The 21,980-nt window shown below is 47.3% G+C and overlaps 1 protein-coding gene across 1 annotated transcript in view; it reads right to left on the bottom strand.

Annotated features, from left to right (window-relative positions):
* CFDP1 (craniofacial development protein 1) overlaps positions 1-21,980 on the bottom strand; it is a 59,210-nt gene that overhangs the window by 36,128 nt on the left and 1,102 nt on the right. Inside the window, exons 3-5 of the mRNA XM_027716131.2 lie at positions 21,654-21,873; positions 19,845-19,945; positions 6,522-6,626 (exon numbers count right to left, since the gene is read on the bottom strand). Of these exons, the coding sequence (XP_027571932.2) occupies positions 6,522-6,626; positions 19,845-19,945; positions 21,654-21,873 (426 nt within the window). The remainder of the gene's footprint in view (positions 1-6,521; positions 6,627-19,844; positions 19,946-21,653; positions 21,874-21,980) is intronic.

Raw genomic sequence — 21,980 nt, 5'->3', positions numbered from 1 at the left:
TATGTGAAAAGCCTGGGGCAACAGGACTGCCTGAGAGCAGAGAGCATCGCTCTGCTCTGACTACCACTCCAGCCTTACTTAGCTGGTTCATATTTTATGAAGAATGATTCAGCTGAACTTGCTCCTTGACATGAGAAAAAAGGAGGAACATGAGTGTGGGAAAGCAAGAGGATGTAACACAAGCATCTGGTATGGGGGAGACACTCAAGGGACATGGTACAGCTCAGTTAATATGCAAGGAAGCACTATAAAAGCAAAATAAAACAGGAGTGGAAACAAATCTTGGTAGACACACCCCCAGGGCACGGCACAGCTGGGAACAGGAGCTCAGCATTCACCTTCAATCCCAGGCTTTATCCATAAAGCAAGGCTGCCCTTCTCACCTCTCACTCCAACCAGACCAAGTCCCACATGGGAAGATACAGGGTTTCTCTTCGCAACTTTGCAAGGGGTCTGGAATAAAAATACAGCTGGCTTCATTCCCCATTAGCAGTTAATTTCCTCAATCATTTTCACAGAGGGAGAAAGAGAAATGCTCATGATCCAAGAGATGAAAGCAAATTAAAATAAGCCTCATAAAACCTGTACTACCCTAAGGGAAAACTGCCCCACAACTTTCATTGGGGAATTATCAAAGGCCCCCGACTGGTGGGGGGTTGTTTGTATTTTATAAGACAGATGCTTTGGAGATGTAAGTCCTCAAATAGCTGAGATTCCATTCTGCTGAACCTCCAAGGAGACTAGAAAAAGAAACAGCTGATCCCAGTTAGTCCAGCCCAGGGATCCAGCTCAGCCACATGAAGACACAGGACTGGAGTAAGGCACAGAGCTGTACAGGCACTGCTAAACTTCTTCCCAATAAAATGCCATCCCCAAGGAAAAGCAGCCACAGGCGTGTGAGCACGGCCACAGCACAGAACGGGGCCAGAAATTCTCATTCATTTCTGCTGCAAAACAGAGGCGGGGGTAGAAGGCATTGACTCATCTGGCCTGAGAACAAGAAAGGACTGCTCCTGAGAGACTAGTTTAAAACAAGGATGTTCAGTGCACGTTTTGCTTTGAGTCTGGGAGAGCGAGTATGAAACTTCCCACACTCAGAGCTCTGTTTCTTATGGAAAAGGTTTAACGTAAAATCAAGAGCAAGAACTGTTCAGAAAAGAGGCAAAGACCCAAAATGGCCGAGCTCTCTCACCCACAGCCAAACCTCCAACACTGAACCAGAGATCATTTTCCCTGACAACAAACCTCCCCTTCCTCACACATACAAACATCTTTTCACACACTCAACCCCACGGGGTAATTTATTTTGGTTCCCCTAGCAAATAAAACCAAGATACTCCAAAAACTCACCCAGTCTCTTTACCACATTGACTCAAGGAGTGGATACCTGTAAACCAGTAGACAGACACTAACAATGAATAATTAAAACAAAAATAATAACAACAAAGGATCTAAGACCTGAAGAGAAATTATTCACTTGGAACAGCTACTGCCACATTTAATCTCTCACAACTGAAGTGCATGAATAGGAAATAAGTAAAACTAGCTCTAGGGCACAGGAATATTGCCCCTAGCTGGTTCATCTTGTTCACAGAAAAATATGTCATGTGCTACTACATCCAGGCGTTTGGCTACGGTGCAAGGGGCTGGATCTCTCCGTCTGGGAGAACAGCACTCTCTGGAGCACAGTAAGGGAAGAGCAGCAGAAAGATGAGAAGCCTTGAATTCACTAGGAAGAACAGAGCTATTCAAGTGCTTAAGTGACAGTTGAAAAAAACCCCACTTCCAGCTCCCCCAAAGGTCTTGATTACTTGCTTTATTTGCATCCTTGCTCAGCCTGTACAAGAAAGACATGCAAGAGTTTTAGCTAAATAACTGCAGTTGATGCTGAGCTGAAATTGGACTCAATTTCTGCTTTCTGAAGAGAAAAAGCCCGTGGGATTGCTGTGAAATGAAATTGCTCCTTGGAGGCATGTGAGTGCTGCAGCACTTGCTCTGGATCATCTGAGGATTCCAGGAGCTGAGACCCTGTGCCTGCCTCACCAGTGCCCACTTACGATCTCAGGTAACCAGATCTGGTCATGACAGCAAAGGGATCCAATTAGGTCCAGCCAACTCACACAGAAAGAACATCTTTTGCAAGATAAAGCTTTGGATGCAAAGTAGCTCCTAGGAGAAGCCAGGCTGGAGAGGAAGGTTAGCTTAGAAACTAGTTAAGAGGATGCTGCAAACATATTCCAGGTTCTGCCACAATCCCTATCCTCCCACAAAGAATGCCATCATACCTCCTCCTGCACACTGAAGGTCAGAGAGAAGACATGAACACGTCTTGCTGCTGGAGTCCCTCTACTCCAACATTAGCAGCAGAGTAAAGGACTTCTAAAAGCAAAGGCCTGAAGCTTTTCACACCATTTAATGGTCAGTCCATGTGAACTGCTCTACTGTATGCTCAGGGAGGAAGGCATCCATCATGAACAGGCTAGAATTTATCTGGCTTTGTTCAGGGCAACTATGTGTGTCTGGGTCAGAGCTTTCCTGCAGTGCCTCTTCCTGCTGGGTCTTGTACCAAGGTCCAAACGCTTGCAGACCCAACTCAGCCCCAGGGTCAGCAAGCACAGCAGCTCCTGAACTCGGTGGGAGCGGTGCTGCCTGCTTCAAAGGCAAATTGTACCCTGTGTTTATACCAGCCTACAAGGCATGAAAAGGCCTAGGAGGTCACACATCCACCACTGTAATTTCAGGCAGGATCAAACAGAAAAGCAACAGCTGGGCTGAGTGAGCAAGTCCATGTTTAATTACAAATGGTTTCGGTAATAAGCAACAGCAAGAACAAAGCCGGTGAAAAACCTCTTTTTCTTCCTGGCTCCTGTTCAGGCCGTGTAGAAACAGCTGCCTAGAGGAGAATCTCAAATAAGATCCACCAAGTACATCTTTTTCATTTTCAGGACTGCTACAGCAGCACTGTTCCCTTTGGAACACCGCTGTGCCCTGACAAGCGCCCGGGACTGACGGGCACTGGGCACGTCGCAGCCGCTCCCACCAAAGCTCCGGCCGGAGCAGGGCTCTCCCAGCCCCTGCTCAACCCCCCGTGGTGTCTCACAAGTACATGCACACAGTCATTTTGCAATAAGCCTCTTGGAGGATTTCATTTGCTTTAACAGCCTTTGAATATGAAATGCTGGTTGCAAAATGGGATTACTAGTGCAGAGGATGAGGGACTCAGCTCACGGGTCCTGCCTGGCCTGGGGAGGGGACAGAAAGCAGCTCTGGGAGCACCAGGAATGCCCACCAAGCTGACTGATCCCTCCATCAGGTTTACAGCCAGGAGCTACTCCTGCTGTCCCCAAAAGGCCCTACAGCAGTGGTTAAGGATAGGAAATGAGCCCTAAAACACAAACAGGCAAGAAGGCTTAGCTGGGTGGGTGGAGGGCTTTTTTTGAATGCTGGGAGCCTTCCACCCATTTATTGGGACAGCAAATGAGAAGGAATCAGTGAGTTTCCTCATCACATCTGATACCCCCGATGGCATCAGTGAGAGCCAAACACAACCCAAGAACACAACAGAAACAACTGGAACAGAGTATCACAACCCCAAACCTCTGCAGTAAACCAATACCCACTGCCCACAGAACACTGCCTAACTGGGTGTCACGGGGGGACACGATGGAATAATGTGAAGGCTGGGAAACCATCACATCCCTGGGAACCAAGGGCTTCTGACCTTTCTAGCAAAGCCTGCTGAGAGAACTGGGTGGGTTGTTTTGTACTCCTGGCTTTAATTACAGCCAAGTGTTTAAGTTATTCTCCTCCAACCACCCCCATGTCCCTCACAAGCACAAATTTAGCTTTTTATAGCACATCCGGTATGGATGTTAAACACATTCAGGAAATGCACTTTCAGCCCCAAACATCCCCTCCCCTGGACCAGTAAGGCTGTAAGGGTTTGTGACACAGAGATGTGGAGCCGGATGTTTGGTTTTGTGACCGTTACTTCCCTGGATTACTTCTGTCTGTTTAGAGAAGGGAATTAAATAAATGCAAGGTAGGCTGGCTGCATCCAGAAATAATGCATGCTGCCTGCAAGGTGAAGAAAGAAAAGCCAGATGGAGAGGCCCCTCTTAGCTGCTCGAATTCCCTGCACACAGGGCAAGGCTTTTTTTTTAAATAGCTGACAAAGCTCCTGGGGGCTGACAATGGCTCACAGCACAGTGGGTGTCCACAGGCACAGTGAGGATCCCAAAATCACACAGTTTTCACTGCCTTACAGCGATACTGCCCCAGGCTGGGGCTCTCCTGTAATGCACAAGGGAGAAATGCACCCTCTCCCACAAAACTTCTATTTTAAGTAGCCAAAGGGCACTTGCAAAGAACTGTCAAGCTATGCCAGGCTGTCAGTCCCCAAGCACTGCTCTGGCATGCCACAGAGGCTTGTGGCTCTTTGCTCCAGGGCAGCAGGGCCTGGATAATAGCTTGGCTTAAGTCTAAAACCTGATCTTTGTAATTTTCTTAACATAAGGGGCTTGCCTCTGGCTTTAAGGAACACCGCAAGCCTGCTAGTAATTTTCTCACCTGAAAATACCCTGGCTGGCTTCCCAGCTGGAAGCACCCTCCTAAGCCCAAAGCAAGCATGTTTGCTGGCAGTCTCAGGGATCAGTCTCAGATACTATCCCAATGTAGCAAACTCCCTGGACTGCTCTCAGACCACAGGGCACACACTATCAAGAATCAAGAATGCTGGGCTGTTCCACACATTGACCAAAATACCTCTGCTGTAGGATCACTGCTGTAGGTGTAGGATGTGCTGCTGCAGGTTGTGAAAGGGAAGGCACGTGGGGCTGCGCTGCATCAGGGTTTGCTGCTCTGAAGAAAGGCAAGATATACAAGCCCAGGGGATTTTTCCCCTCCCTTCCCCACGGCCAGGTCACCTCATGTTCTGGGCAAGCAACTATCAGCAGGGCATCACACATCAGCAAGCTGAACAATGACCTAATTAAGCTGCTTCCAAAATAATCACACTAGATGAAAGTTAAAGGACTCCTTGAACTTGTTATTTCTTATATTGATTTTTACTCCTGTTTTTTCCATATTTGATGTGGATTCTTCAGTTATCTGCAGCATTAGCTCAAACTGGGCTCTGGCTATTGCTCCTGAGCAATCCGAGCTCCAGCACAAGCAGCCCCTTGGTAATGGCCAGGCTGTGCAGGCCCACTGGCCACTCAGCTCCCCCCTGGGCCTGTAAGACACAGGAGGAAACATGGATCTCAGCACAGCAGGAAGGTGAACAGCCCATGGAGCTTTCCCTGTGGGCTGCCAAACCTGCCTGCACTTGGAGCAGCAGAGCATTTGCTGGGGAAACTGGAAGGCAGGTTTGAAGACATGGGACCACCAGCATTGTGCACAGCAAGAAGCTGCCTCAGCTTCAGCTGCCACCCGAACCACCTCTGGCCACCAAAACTGAACAAAGAATGCCAGCCCAACCCACGGCAAGTCTTCCAGCACAAAACCCTGTACACAGCACTTAGGTTACAATTAATGAGCTCTGCAGGGACAAACCCTTGTGCAGTGTGAACAACAGCATGAAGACTATGTTCATCTATGCCTTCATTCAGCTCAGGGAACAGCAGCTGTCAAGGGTCACGCACACACACACTGTGCTTTCACTACCCTGAGCTAACTATAAGCTATGCAACACTGGAAAAATGAGTGACAATCCAGCTGCAGCAACTGAATAACAGTATCTCGGGGAAAGGCAGCCTTAACTCACACTGCAGAATTGCTCTACAGCAGATGGGAAGGACAATGTATTTATTTGATGGGTATTGTTTCTATGTGACCAAATCATAGGCAGCTTAAGTCTGCAAACAACTGACTTAAATAGAAATCACCACTGGAACACAGAAGCCTCTCCTCTATTCCTAAGAAGTGGGTGATCTCCCAAGCTCATCAAGAACCAGAGTGGCACGTCAGATGCACAGGGGGCCCAACCTCTTTGTATCTGTGGCAAGCATTATGATAATCTCAGAATTAGGTGTTAGAGCTTGAACAGAAAGTGACAAATCCACATCAAAATCATATTAGAGAACATCAAAGAGGCAAAAACATCTCACATTTAAATGCTCACCCAAAGTTTGTAAGAAGCCACAGCCCAGTCTGTCATGGCTTTTTATAGTCCTGAGAAGCACCTCTCAAAGGAACTGCAGGCAATCCCAGGCATGTTCCTTGGCTACCTGCACTTTCATCAGGCTGCTCAAGACATTTGAACCACTGTTTCCTTACTGGGATGAATGACTTATGAGGATTGAGAAATGTGAGCCTGAACGCATGAAGTGAGTCACTGGAACTCATGGGTTGCTTCCCCCACCTCCTTCCCAAATCATCACACCTTCCAGGCCTAGTCTTGCTCCCACTGAAACTCTGCAGGAAACAAACACCCACTGAATACTGCAGAGCCTGTATTATTGGCTCGAGTGCCATCTTTCTCACTGAGGCTCTACACCTGGGCAAGGAAACCACACACTCACCCCGAGACTGTTGGGAGCGAAGCTGGAGCTGCTGACTGCAGTTTCTCTTGCTGCTTCAGAAAAGATTTAGCTTCCTTTGAGTTTGAGTCCACTTCTTTAGTCACTCTGTTGGAGGAAAAGAGACAAAGCAGAGGGTAAGGAAGAGTTGTGCTCAACAGCAAACCCACAGATCCAGCAAGGAAACACAGAAAACAGGTACAAGAGTCTCCACAGCCCCTGCACAGAGATCACCTCCATCAGTTGCAAGCTGAAGAACATGCATCTTTTTAAGATTTCATTCCAGTGACAAACCCTTTATATTCATGGCAGAAAAAAGGAAAAGAGGAGCTAATTAGAGCTGGGGGAGGAGGGGACTTTTTTTCTTCCAACAATAGGAATTCTTATTCATTCAAGCAGGCCTTTCTCACTAGCAGCTACTAAATGCTCTCCTCAGGTCACTGGGGGCAATTCCAGGCTCTTAATTGGGCTCTTGATTTCCTCAGTTGTTGGTCAGCGAGGCAGCTCTTCAGCCACCCACGTCTCACAGCCCACGGCACACAGCCTTGGCAACATCTGCAACCCAAACCCGAGCACAGAAACTGGCTCCAGGCATGGGGAACGGGAGAGAAGGCTCTGACAAGGCAGAACGCAGAAATTCACTCTCATTTTCTAGTTAATTTTTGTTTGAGGCCCTGAGGGTGCAAAATATTGAACTTCAAAAAATTATAAGTCAATATGGCATCTACAGCGGGGAATAAATTACAAATATGAGAAAGAATCTCTAGAAAACCACTCAATAATTAATTGTTAGAAAACCCCAGCTACTTTAGCCCCCTCATTTACCATGACCTGCCTCCAGCAACACACTTTTCACGCTCTCAGTAGCTCTTAATGAAACGCCTCAACTTGCCAAGCTAACAATTCTGCTCCCTTGGACCACAAGCCTGTGAGTCTCTCCAGAGCCCTGTGGGCACAAAGGCAGCCTGACCCACAGCTCAGTGAGCCCAAAGATGTGATCCTCCATCCCACTCCCTTGCAGCCTGGGCCTCTGGCTGCATCTGCTCCAGCAAGGGTGGGGAGGCTCATCCCTGGTCTAGAGCAAAATGCAGAGGAGAGGCTGAAAGCCTCACTGGTCATGGGATCTGCTCTGGTTACAAGCCAGGCTTAATCACTGCTTGCCTCCTACCCACCAACCTGACCCTGCAACTCCCATATAAGAACTGGCTGATGGACATGGAGAAACCCAGAGAGGTGCAGCCCCAAATGGGTTACTGCTGGGTTGGCATCAAGGAAAGCAACACAGAGTTCTTTGTTAAACCTGGAGGCACTGATGTCCTGAAATCAAACCTGTACACAACTAGTACAGCCATGTCTCCACCCTAACAGTGAATCAATATCTGAAACTTTCTTCCTCCTTCTCCTGAGACTGCAAATACAGAGGAAAAGGTGTAAGAATAAACTCCTGTGCTGTACAACTCCTGCTCAGCCTTGTTCTGCCAGCACAGGAGGAGATTAACCCCGTTTGCCCCCACATTGTCACATGCCTTTGAAACCAGCAGCAGTCATGTGGATAGAGACAAATCCCACACTATGAATATTTAGAAGTGTTTGCTGATCAGATTGGTAAGCAGTGGGGTGGGAAAAGGGGAAAAGCGGTTCAGGAAGAAACAAAAGCCTTGCTACAGCATCATCACAATTTAGAACACCCCAAATACACCATGGAGCCACAGCCCTCAGCAACAGTGGTCCATCAGGCAGCAGTCATACAGCAGTCAAATCCATGGCCATGGATTTCCTCTGGCATGTAAGCTTGGTGTTTTCATGCAGCAATAAGGCAGGACTCCCCCCCCAACTATGAGGGCTGAGTTCAGATCAATACAATCACACAGTCTATTTATTTTCAAATGCAGCATCTGAACAGCCAGCTCTGTCCCCTGCTGAGAAAGGAGAAACCCCTCAGAACGCTGCTCAGGGAGGGGCTGGCACAGGCCTTCAACGACACACACTTCAGCCAGCCAGGGGCACAAGACAGGTTGCTACCAAGGGTTTACTTATGCTTCCATACTCTCATCCTCCACCACACCTCAGGGCCAGCAATGGCTGGGCACAGAGTAGGACACTTGGTTCAATTTTCTTTGCTCCCTTTGGCCTGCCAGCAGCTGCTCTAGCATACATTTTTGGAGTTGTCTGCTGCAGAAATTCAGCTGCAAAGCTCAGTGCAACCTGTTCCACCAGGACTGCACAGCTGGGGACAGAGGAATGCGACAGAAATGTAATTAAAAGTGACCTTTCAAGGCAATTCCATCACAAGACCCACTAATTGCCTCATAAACTGAAACAAAAGCTGCTCTGAGGCAGGCTGCTGCTGGGCTGATGCCAGCAGCAAGTCCTGCCCCACTCCAACAGGAATGACGAAAGAGATTTAAAAGCTTTACAAGGTATTAATTCAGGTTATGCACATTTCAACCTTTCCCAGATCCCAGGCCAGGAAGGAAAAAGAAATCCTCTGTTCTACATTATTATGGGAGACAATAACTCTCTCCATGTAGAAACCAAAACACTTCTTGTTCTTCATGGGGAGAAATGGGAGTCATTAATCCAGCTGGAAGAAATCACAGTCATTACTAAGGAAAATTGCAAGACCTTTCACTTTTAAATACTTGATAAATAACTATTTGCCTGACTGTTTATTAGGATGCTATTCACACATTGTAATCCAGGAATAAACATGAAAATAAGTATATTGTCAGCAATAAAACAAGTAGCTACTGTCTCGCCCACTTGCAGCCCCTGTAATTCACACACAAAACCCCTCACTCTCATCACTGTCCCGCAGAGATTTCATTAGACTGCTCTGCTATTAAATTGCATAATAAGACTCCTAAAACATAGAACAATTATTAATTTTTTTTGACCCCACTGGAGCCTGGTAGCACAAATAATGCTAGCATACAAGGTGATGTGCAACTGTAAAATAGAAATGTCTTCCATATTTCGAAGTTATTATAAGGAAAACATGCTAGAAACTATATCACTAATTGCCTCAAGTACTTACAAGTGTCCTCCTTAGGACCCTTCATCTCTGACCTGAGCTCAAAGTGGTACCCAAGCATGTAGGCATTCCCACACCCACCCTGTTGTTTTGGTGCCCAGCAGTGGGTATCACCACCATTCCTTTTACATTTACCAACTGAAATGCTGCAACCTACATGCATGGAAAATGCCCCAGTTACATACACTGGGCACCAAACCCCACGAAGATGACACACAGTCCCAGGCTGTCCCAGGTGCTGTTCCACAGAGCACCCACAGTACTGAACTGCAGCATATGAATTTCAGAACAAGTGCTTGATGTGCTCCCAGCAGTCCCCTTAGCCACAGAGGCACCTACAAGGAAGGAGCAACACAGGCTGGAATGAGCACTGTGTTCAGAAGGGGCTTAAACTCAAATTTTCATGCCTCAGTTCAGTGGCAGAGTGAGTCTAATACACCAGTTTGCCTTCTGCACTCTGGTGTTGCACCAGGGGTGAAGAGGAGGGTCCCAGTCCATCCCACCATGGCACAGCACAACACCCACAGCCCAGGACTTGCCCCAGGGCAGTGCTCAGGTGCTTCCACTTCAGCACTGCTGAATCCAGCCCTGCTTGCCAGAAACAGAACTCCCAGGGGGATGCCAAGGCTGCCTTGTGTCAGCAGTGCCCAGCTCAGCACTGAGCAAGGTGCCCTGCAAGCCCTCGGGGGAGTGCATCAGCAGAGCTTCATCCTTACCCAGAGGGGAAATGGAGGCAGGGCCCCAGAGGCAAGACAGAGGAAGCTGGGAAAGACAAACAGGCACATCAAGAAGGCTTTCAGGCTCTATCTGTAGTCTGCTGTGTAACAGCAACTTTATGCATCCCAAGTGCCAAAATCCCTCCAACTTACCCCCAGGTGGCTCAGCACAGCTACACTCTCCTAACCAAACACCTGGTGCACATCAGGCTGAGAAAGCACACGGTGGTATTTGGGTATAAGGGGATTTGGAGCAGAGAAGAGAGTTAAAATCCTTAATCACAGCAGTGCAAAGTTACCATCTTCCCTGACCTTCCTGCTGGGAAAGGCAGAGCAAGAGTGGAAGCTCTGAAAACGCCAGCTCTTTACCACTCGTACTCAGGACAGAGCCCTCACTCGGGAAATCTGCCCCAGTTTAGACCTGACACAGTTACAAAACTTTCCACACAATCTTAATGTTGTTAGCTCTGGGGAATCACAGACCAAGGGGGGCAAAAATGAGGCTAATTATCCTTTTTCAATATTCCCCATCTATGTTTAGCCTCAATGAATAGTCCTCCAACCTTCTGGAATGATCACTTGAGGAGAAAGTAATACTCATCTACAGGGACTTGTAAAACAACCTAAACCCTTCTGAGCTGAGAAGAATATTTTGTTGGAATATTTTTGGGGTGACTTTTGTGCTCGAGCTGTGATGTCTGTGCCTTCCACAGACAGATGCACTGTACAAGAGGCAAGTGCTCCAGCCTGCAAGGTCCTGAAACTGCTGGTGCACAGGGTCAGCACCTTCCAGGAGGGAATTGAGTCCTCACACAAGGAGCACATCTGCCTGCACACTGCATACACATTTATTTTATGTTGGATTACCTGGGGTAGAGCAGGTAGAACTAAAATTAATACGTCCCAATCAATTTTCCCTTTTTGAAGTTAAACATCAGGTTTTCCCCCTTTTGGAAAAAAACCCAGCATTTTCCAAATCTTTCTCTTCAAACCAGGTGGAAGAAGCTGTTCCCTGGGAAACTGAGCCTACTCCCTGAAGCAACAGACAAGACCAGGCTGGAGAGACCGATAGTTTTGTGGGCTGCCTGGATAGGCAGAAGCTGGCTGGTTTTTAAAAAGAATCAAATGTGATCAGAGCTCTCCTGGAGTCAGGCAAGGGCCAAGCTGCCTGTCTGGTGCTGTTCCTCACAGCAGGTGTGTGCTGCTATCCAAGCAGTCAGCCCAGGCTGCATCTCAAACCAATTCACCTGAAAGCAGGCAGAGGTGAATGGTATTTTAACATCAATAATGTATAAAAAGTACTTTTTATTGTAACCTCGTAAGCCTTGAAGGAAAGGACCAATTTTCCATCATCTCCTGTATGACAAAGACCCTGTGACAGATGTAAAGAAAACATATGGACAGTGCTGCCTCCTGAGATGCTGACCAAGCTGTCAGGCCCCTTTTGGGCTTCTGCTTGCTGCTTCCATAAGAGGCTCTCTAAATTGAGGGAAGTAGCAATCCAGTTACCGAGCTCCCACTGGGACTTGCAATAGGTAGAGCACGGTCAAACACGGCTCTCTGGAGAAGCTGATCCACAGCCAGGGCACAAACTTCATCTCTTGTTGCCTGGAGCTTTATTCACCCCAGTTTAAAGCATCTCCAAGTATCAGATCTCTGCTTGCTCCTTTGGATAACTATTCCCCTGGCCAGCTCCATTGTGCTGCCTCAAAATCCCACCGTGCATTAACATTCCAATCTTTGAGGCATCCCATGGTTTTAATTTGTACCTCTCAAAAGGATTAAGTTCACATTAGGGAACACACCTCCGAGCTGAGCAATCCAGGGGAACAGATGAGCTGTCACACGTGTGAGTGTGACAGTCCCTGACCCTGCTAACCATGACTTCCAAATATGCAGAAAGCAAGAGGGATCCCTGGAGCCCCCCAGCTCCTGCAACCCCCAACTCCCTAACTCAGTGCAGGGCTCGTGTCACAGATCTCTCCTCTTGCTGGAGGAGGGAGTACCACAGTTAATTAAGAGCCAGTGGTTTCAAATTCACTAACAGCTATGAACACTGGGCACAAAGGTTACACAGGTCATAGCAGGAGACAACTCACACCACAAAGCAGAAGCACCTCCATGGGGAAAAGCCAGACTAAGCTTGATTTGGTTTGTAATGTGTTAATGAGAGAGGAAGGCAGCGAACAGCTTTGCCTTCCCTTCAGGCTAACACAGAAATCCTCCTGGTTCACCATCTCTTAGCTACAGAAAAAAAAAAAAGCATCTTGCAAGCTGCACTTTCCAGCAGGGGAAACCCCAGGCCCAAGGGCTGCAAAGCAGGCTCTTGCCAACCTCTCACCAGACATCAAAAGCCCGTTTCTGAGCCTGGAGCTGTCAGGAATGAGCAGCAGCTTGGAAACAAGGGAAACAGGGCAAGCAGCAAAATGTTGGGACTGGATCTGAGGCCCCTGAGATGAAGGCATGAACAGAGGGACAAAAGATCCCCTTACTAGCAAAAGAGCCCCTGTGAGACCTGAATAAGTCACTAAGCACCTTCTGTTTTCAGATTTTCAGGAGGTAGGAAACTGCCTGAGAGCCAAGTACAGAACCAATGTCTTCTACAGGGGAAGGGTGGGATTTTTATGGAAGTATTTCCACACTAATTATGCACAACAGAGGGAGAACACACTTGGAAGAACCTGCAGATGAGAAACTGCAGTTTGTCACCCAGTTCCCAAAGCCAGTGCAGCACTCAGATGTCCCAGGTTTGAAAGACCTAGAAACTCCCTAGTTAATTTGGAGGTCAAGCCATCATTTTGGAGATGCTCCTCCCACCTTTGGAGATCCCAGCTGAGCCTTCTCTTTCATCACACTGATTACCAGTAAAACTGCACATATGAAACCAGCACACGTGAATTATTTCCTTAAAAGCATCAAGCCACAAGAGAAGCGTCAGATGACCCTCAGGTGGACACCTGCTCAGGCACTTTGGGACTTCCAAAAGCGTGGTGAGACAAAGGAAGACAACAGGGGTCAGGAGGTTGGTGAGTGCACTGGACAGAGCTGGCACTACAGTGTGACACTTGGCAAGTCACAGCCCCCCTGTGCTTCAGCTTCCCCATCTGAGCAGAAGCCACATCTGCACATCTACTAATGAAAAAACCCTGAATAGAAGCTGTTCATTAGGCCATTCCCCTTCTCAAAGCACATTAAGCAAACCATAACATGATTTACTTCAGAAACAAGTGCTCTGGCTTAGAGTCCTGGCTAGGTTTGATGTTTATGAAGTTCTAATTTCTGCAGCTGCCTCTGAGAAAGGCAAATGCCTGGCGAGTGAACCAGCACACGGCACAGCTCCTGCTCACACTCCCTGACCTCACCTCTGGGCCATCCTCATGCCAATCAGCACTGCACCTCAGTATTCCCAAAGGAAACTCTGAAACAGCGGGGAATGGATGCACACAGAGGAAAGGTTATCAAAATGTGCCCCTGAGACCCTGTCATTCTTAAGCATCTTTTGAAAGGTAACATATTTTCATTCACTGGCTTCCAAAAAAAAAAAAAAAAAAAATCAATAGCTGTTTTTTAAATTGGAAAAAGCCAATATAAACTGTGGATAACTGAGGCATGCTCTGACCTCTAAGAATAACAACAGCATAAGGGCAGAAACAGGCTGCTGCCTACGCTCCATTATGCCAAGATCAGCATTTTGGTGCTAGTTTGTAGAAAAGCAACCAGTCATTTTTTTAGTCTGCCACCTCTAAACAGTGTTCACATTGATATTCCATGTAATTCTGGGTGGTTTGATTTGTCTTGTGGTCCCAAGGCATCATCCCCGGACTTCTAATGCTCAGACTGAATTTCTGGAAAAATCTTAAAAGCCAAGGTTTTGCAGCATGTGAGCCTCCCTGAGGAAATGGTATGTCACCAGAAAGTGGCTGGATCACATTTCTCTGGGACACCTTAGCCAAGCAGGACTGAGGATAAAACCCTACAGACATCAAGCATCACCAGTCAACAACACAAACCAGAAGTCCTCAAGGAGGCTGAGTTTTGGAGTGGCTTCTCAAGGGGCTACTGAAATTCATTTGTCTTACTTTTTCTAACACTTCCTTGCTACTGCAGTCAAAGCCATTACAAAAAGCACATGAAAATATGAGTGGTTTCTTCCTCTGCCCCTATTAGTTCAGTTCACTGTCTTCCATATCTAGCCTGACAATACCTGTCTACCTCACCTGGTGGAAGCTGTGTAGCACTTGCTCTCCAGAGGGGAAAAAGGCAGGGCTTTCCAAATATTTTCTAATTTATTTTTTTTTTAAAGCACATATGGAACACGTTAAGCACATATGAACCTTGATCTGACATGCACCACAGCACCCACAACATCAGAGATGCACACCCGAACTCCTGATCTTTCTCCTGATTTTAAAAGCTACTGTGCTTCCCTCAGCTTTGTGCAAAACCCCATGAGCACAAAAATGACCAAGATTCACACCCAGCAGGAAGTGTGAGCATGCTGCCAACCCCTTGCTTTGATTCCTCCACTGGCTTTCCTGAAAAGCATCACAAGGTAAGGAGACAGTTAATGGTGTTACATGTTCTCTCAGTGCTCATTAGCCAGACACCTGTGACTGAGCCATGCTGAGACCACAGAGCAAGAACACAGATGGACAATTACACATTTTTAAAATTCCTCTCTGTGCCAGCTGTAAATCTTGAGACTTGTGGGAGTAAATTCCCTGCCCTTTTTACCTATTCCCCTTGAAATACATTATCAGCCTCAGGATTTTCCCCACTCCTGTTCAATGCCTGCCAAGAGGAAGCAGCAATATTGCTCAGACAGCTACCTTAACTGTCTTTAAAGCAAAGCAATAAAATAGGTGGCAGTCTCCCAAACTCCTTGGCTTACACACCCTTTGTTGGCCAACTCTGTCACATTTGGTCAGTCTTAGCTGTCGTGTAAGGAGCAGAGAGGACATCACAGCCACTGATAAGGAAATCAGAGGCTGAACAAGGGCAATGGAAAGCTCAGGCTGTTCTCAGATGTCTGATCTCCTAAAAAGGGTCTGGATCCAGGGGCTGAGGCTCTGGAAGAGGACAGCAGATCTGGAGTTAAAAAGTGTGCATCTAGGACACAGCTGTCCATTCACCAAGCACAGATGTGAGCCAGATTAAAAAAGGAAAACCAATCCTGCAGTGGTGAGAGGCAGCACTGAGAAATGCCGAAGCAGCAGCACTGTACAACTGCAGAGAACTGAATTATAACCTCACCTCCACTCTGAGGTCAGCACTTCTTGCTGCAAGGGGATAAATCAGTCCTTCACCAGCTCTGTACAGCTCTGCTGAGGAGCTTACCAAGGTGAAGAGTCCAGCAGCCCAGACAACACCACGGGCTGGGCTCAGACCTCACCATCCCACTCAGAGAGGCCTCAGTTAAACCTTGATGACTTCGCAGGAACCAAAAAAAGAAGCTCTGGCCACGGCCTGTAGCCCTGCCCACACAGTTCCCATGTCAATGGCATTCTTGTACAGAGATCCATGCTATTGGTGGAGAAAGGGCTTTCAGTGGCACAGGCAAACCTCCTGACAAGAACCCACCCTCAGCCTCCTTACATCACCTTTGCTGCTTCTGCTCAGAAAGTCAGGAATTTCACCACCAAAACCCACTGATTCAACCTTAGGTCCAGCTTAAGGAAAAGAGCAGGGCTATCCCCAGTGACAGATGGAGAGTGGAGCCCTGCTACAGCTTTGCTTTGGCTGCTTCGTTCCCGTGCACGGGAAAGCGGCCGAGCACCATCAGCACAGCAGCTCTGCAGAACCAGGGGAGCATTCCCACCCCGAGGATCACCTGAGTGTGTAAAGCTCTGCCTTCAAACCACAGGACAAAGCACGTGCACAGAAATACAAAGCTTTTAATTTGCAGTCCTTTACTTGGGATCTGCGGGGTGTGAACAAAGCAGGGTGTTGAACACAGGCCTCCCATTCCTGAATTAGCACCCAGGCCAGGCACCACTGCTCCTCTCAACTTTGTTCTGCCTCCCATAAGCCGAATTAAGGTGCACAGAAGATGTTTCAAAGTAAAATCTACTCTCCATAGCCTTCAGTAATAACCCAACTCTGCTCTTCCCTCCCAAGTTGCCACACTGACACCACCGGGCCAAACCCGCTCCATGTGAGCGAGCTCCACTCTGCTGCAGTCCCAGCTGGACACAAAGTTGACTTCATGGAAAGAGCACAGAAGGGGTTTAAAGAAAGCCAAGGACAAAAGCATATTAAAAGTGCTAAAGAGAAAGCAAGCAATCCCATATCACAGTGGTTAAACCCTGGCATTGGGGATGCAATTCCCTATTAATGCAACCACACGCTCTGCTTTGTGAGGCAAGTTCATAAACCAGAGGCTTCAAAGGAGCTTCAATCTCCTCTGCCAGGGAGAAATGGCTTGAACTTCCATTTAGATGCTGAACTGCCTTAGCAAATTGCTCTTACTGCCCACAATTACAGTCATTTGGGTGACAGTCACCTGCTGCTCCTAATCCATTTAGCACCAAAGAGGCAGGAAAAGCAGACAGGAAAGTCCCAACTGGAAAACACTGCAATCAGTTAAAGATTGTCCCCAGTTCCAGGATTCAACAGCTCTGGTTTTATGAGGTAATATTACACCATGTATTTTGTAAACTGAGAGCCACTAAATTCTTCATTTGGTGATTGTTAATTTGTAACACTCTGAACTTTAAGCTCAGCATTAGCAACTGATGCAAGCACAGACTCATCAAAAGGGACATTAAGTGCAGCAATGACCCACGGGGAGCTGACAACTGAAGGAGGAAGGTCCTTCACCATTCCAGACAGCCCTGTAGCTGGAGATCTCTTTCAAGAGACTTCTGCTACTCCAATCAGGCAAGAGATCCTACCATCTTCTGCAACAGAGATCAGGGCTAAATGATCTTCTGCTAAGAGCTTCAGTGAGCAGACTGTGGAAATCTGTGCCCTGAATCTATCACTGCCTAAATACTGATCTAAATTCTTCTGAAGCTTTCAAAAGAGCAAGACTCAACAGCAGCCTGCAACCATTTAGAAAGGAAAGCCACACTTCTCATTTCAGTTCTTTCAGGCCAGAAACACACACACAACTACCATGTGCTGGCCCATGACAGTAACCAACGATTTGCCAGCTGCTTCCCCAGGCAAGGAAGTCAGTGGTTGGTACTCAGAGCATTTGCAGAGGTTGGGGTGGTGCAAAGACAAGCTCCTGCTATTCTGAAGAAAAAGCAGCCCTCTGGCCCTCACCTAGTGTCTTAGGGGAAAGTACCAGCAGCTGTGAGAAGCCCTTGTGCCCCACCCACAGCTAACAGTGTAACCCATTTAGAGGCAAGATGTAGCAAACAACTGAAAAGTGTCAGCTTTGAACATCGCAAAAATCAGGGGGCAAAAAAATGGAAGGATTTTTTTTTTTGTTATCAAAGTGCTAAAGAACGTAACTTTGCTTTCACTCTGGTAGCAGCAGAAAATGGCCCTCCAGACCTCACTGCAAACCTTGTTTGGCTCTGCAACCCACTGATACAATGACCTCTGTAAACAAAACATGCATTAGCCTTGGTGTTTGCAGGATTAGTCTCACTGTCACCCAGGCTCCAGCTTTCGAATATTTCATCAAAAACTGGTAGAAATTTCTTGTGGTTCCTCTGCAGTTTCCCAAGGTAAATAGTCAGCACTGAGCAGTACAAAGGACACTAGAAAAGCAACTGGTGCAGAAAACCGTGCCTCTTAGTTATAGCTATTAAAAAATTTATAAAGATACTGTCAAAACCACAAAATCAGCATCTTAGGAACCCTGAACAATTTCTGTTCACAGAAGGCAAACCGCTTTTTGAAGGACAGAGAAAGTTTCCCCAACCCTTACAACTAGTATTACCAATAAAAGCAAGAGCTGCACTCCTAAAGCTAATCTGTCACCACCACACAAAGTCTAGAACTCCAAAATCAGACCAACACCTGAGTAATCCTAAGCTCAAATCATAATTATCTGGGGCTTCTTTTCATAGAGACAGGTAAACAAGCAGTTCCAAGGCAGATATTTTTACTAGCTCTCTACTTTAAAGGTTCCCATACTTCACCAAAAAATTTGCACATAAAAAATTCCTTTCCACAAGTGGAAGCCTCATGTTCTGAAGTAATCCTGCAAGGCAGGCCTTCCTGTAAGTCAACCCCCTCTTTTTAAGTGACACTTCTATGCTCGTGTTAGGCCACAACACTCACCTACAACACCCAGATAGATGTGTCCATGTTTGTCAAACAAACTGATTTCAGGCAGCCCCCAGGCCCCAGGAATGCAGCTCTGCCTGTGCCATCTGATGACACGGCAGAACACAACGAGGCTTTTGTATGACAGCCCTGTGATCCTATAGCTTCAGCTGTTCTCACCTGCTAGGACATCACATTTGAATCAGGAAAAAAAACCCCAGGAAAATCGTGGACAAACAAGCTGGTGGCTAAGGAAGGCAGTGAGAACACAAAATTTCTGCCTGTAATTCTGCTACACATTTTTATCTGTCCACAGGAAGGGCTTAACCTCGCCTTTGGAGAAAGGATATGATAGACACATTCTTCAAAAGCTGCAGTGGTACAGCTCTTTGCCATTCCATCAGTCAATAAAGGGTATTCCTGCAGCCTGGACTGTGCAGGGAAATCGGGAAGCTCCTACTCATGGCTCTCCTCAGCTCAGGTAGCGAGAGCAGTGGAAGCCACAGCTCTCTGCCTCCTCCTCCAGATTCAGGCAGCGCGGGTGTTATTGCTGGGAACTGCTGCCCTCTGGTGTTGCACGAAACAGGTGAAGTTCCTGCCTGACAAAACCAGATTCACTGCTACTATAAAGAAAATGCCCCATGGTAATAACCAGTAGGTCCCAGGGCATTCAGATTTCAGGTGGGTTCACCCAGGCCCCTCAGTTCTGGTCTTATGAATTTATAAAACACCTGCCCCTTCTTTCAGCACAGCCTGAAGGGTCTCTTGCAAGCCAAGCTCAACCTAAAGCACCATTTTACCCAGCCCGCCCCCTTTGCTGCAGCTGTTTCAGAGGTAAAAGCACTCAGCTGTTAAGTCTGTTCAACAAAACACATCTTACTGCCTGCTCTTCCTCATGGATTGTGAACATCACCAGGGAAAGTGCCAGCCAACATCCTGCCCCCAGCACAGGACTTGGACCAGCCCCAAGGAATAAAACACGTTACCCTCATCCCTGCAGGACCAACGTGCTTCCCTCCTTGTCTCAACCTTCACAAAGGCAGTGCCACTGGGAAGCTCTGCCAACCAGTATAAACACTGTCCAGCTGAGGAGGCCTAAGTGAATTCACAGGCCTGTTTTGAGGTTGAGCAAAGACTGATGTCTGCATATAAGGACACTGCGCAGCTCTCGGGCAGGAAATCCTGGCCTCGTTTTCCTTGAGGTCTGTATTTACTCGTGATAAAAAAAAAAACCCAGTGTAAAGGAAAGAGAAGACCCACTGTTTTTCAGAGCCCAGGTCCAGCCTGCCTGCAGCACAGCAGCTCCCAGCTTGCACTGGGCCCACAGTGGACACATCACATCTGCCAACTTACTTGACTTCCTCACCAGCAAAATCGAACGTTTTGGTGATTGTCACTTTTCCTGAATCTTTTGGCTTGTCCTGAAGCTTATTGCCACTCTTCTCTTCTTCAGCCTACAAAACAAAAGGAGAAAGCAAAATAATGTGTTTGTGGAGCCAAGCAAAATTCCCATTCCATGGGGCTGAGGACCCAACCCAGACCTCAGGTAGCACTGCAATTTAGGCTGGGGGTCAAAGCAAGTCACCCACAGACAAGAAAAAGGACATAAATGCCCCTTCCACAGAATGAAATTCCCCATTTTGGTTCCAGGCTGTCATTGGAGCTCTAGAATCAAAACAGACCCAAAATAAGAAGTGAAATTGTGATAAATGGAGGAAGGAGCACTTTGCAGTGGTTCAGAAAGCAAGCAAAAAAAGACTCACTTCTCCCAAACTAAGCACCACCAGGCAGTAAAGCTGCCAGGGTGAATTCCACAAAAATATGATTATTTCTTCTCAAGAATAAAAGAAGAACACAACCCATCAGCAGGAAAAGCAAGGCTGATCTTCACACTTGTCAATAACGTCTCTAATTTGAGAAAGAAACATCTTTATTAAGCAACTTGTCAACAATGCCTCTTAATTTACTCAGCCACAGCTACAGCTTCTAAAAAAAGTAAAAAAACCTCAGACCCTATAAATAATCAAAACAAACCCCCCAAATTCTTGCTCTAAATCAACCACACACCACAGAGACCTTCAAGCAGACAATGCAAGTCCAAGTTAAGAAGTTCACAAAGAGAACAGAGAAACTGCATCTCTCCATGAATTATTCCAGGCTATGGAGGAACTTTCAAAGACCACTCACGTTTTAGCAACCTGCCCATAAAAGTAGAATTGCTCAGAGGAAAAAAAATCACTCTGCCCTTCTCTCTGATTCTACCTGTAACCACCCCAGCTGCTCAGCCAGTAACAAAGGAGACACAGGAGGGCTCAGATGAAAGGACTCTTCTTCCAAAAGTTGCAACCAAAGATAAACAACTACACTTGCCCTGCAACCTTCCAACAGTCACAGAAAGAAGCTTCACACAGAACTGTACTTGCCAGGCACAACACTTTTTTGGCAACCCCAACTGACAATTCTAGCAACAGAGGGTCAGTGTTGGTGCCTTCTTCCCTTCCACCACCTTCAGCGTGAAAGGCTTTGCAAGGCAAACACGTCCTTTTGGTTTCACTGAGAACCAAATCCTTCTGATCACACAGAGAATTCTCTCTCCAGAAAAACCTCTGCAGACCAAGAGCACCTTACTGGGGCTTATGGGGGAAGTGAGAGAAAGCCAGACTCAGTGTTGTAGCAAACATGCACCCCAACATGCAGCACCTTCCAGACCCCCCCGCTGTACGAGGATGAATGGCAAGGCAGAGATGCCAGCACAGGGCCCTTCTGTTTCCCCACTCACACTCACACACACAGAGCCTGCCTTTTTCTTTCCCTTCTGAGCATCAGGAAAGGCACAAGCCCCTGGGAGAGCTGTACCCACAAGCACAGCACAAACCAAAGCTCATGGTGCTGTTCCTGTGTCACAAGGAGAATCCAGGACCAGGAAGAAAAGCCAACAGAGCTCCGTGGGACCCTCTGAGATGCTGGAAAGCAGCTCCCAAAGCAGCACTGCCAGATCACAGACCTCCTCAGTCTGGCCCCTCATGGGGCTCCAGTCCTACAAAGCAGAGGGGCAGGGGCAAACCCAGCCTCTTCCCAGCTCTGCCTGACATCTGGTACCAGCCAGAGCCAACTGTGTGCTCTAAACCTCCAGGCCCTGCCCACACTCCCAGGCCCTCTTACCTTCTTGGCTTGTGTCCCTTGCGTGGCAGCCCCTGCTTTGGGTTTCTGTCCTACGTCACTGAGGAAACTGGCCCAAAGAGCATCCTCTTTCTTTTTTTCTTCTTCTTCTCTGCTTCTTTCCACCTGCTCTACATTATCCACTTCCTCCTCTCCATTCTGCTGAGCCTTTTCTTCCTCTTTCTCGTCTGGCTCTAGCAAGAGACCTCCTTTCTTCCTCTTCCTGAAAGCAGACACCAAAAAAAAAAATATATACTGAAGTGCTGCAACACTATTCCAGAGCTGAACTCTAATCTTGAGTGAACCAACATGGTATTTCACATTCCCACT

This window comes from Pipra filicauda, unplaced genomic scaffold (genome assembly GCF_003945595.2).
Source record: "Pipra filicauda isolate LSUMZ 115617 unplaced genomic scaffold, ASM394559v2 scaffold205_size1947385_pilon, whole genome shotgun sequence".
NCBI lineage: Eukaryota > Metazoa > Chordata > Aves > Passeriformes > Pipridae > Pipra > Pipra filicauda.
Note: the sequence above shows the minus strand (reverse complement) of the source record. Positions and strands in the feature narration are given on the sequence as shown.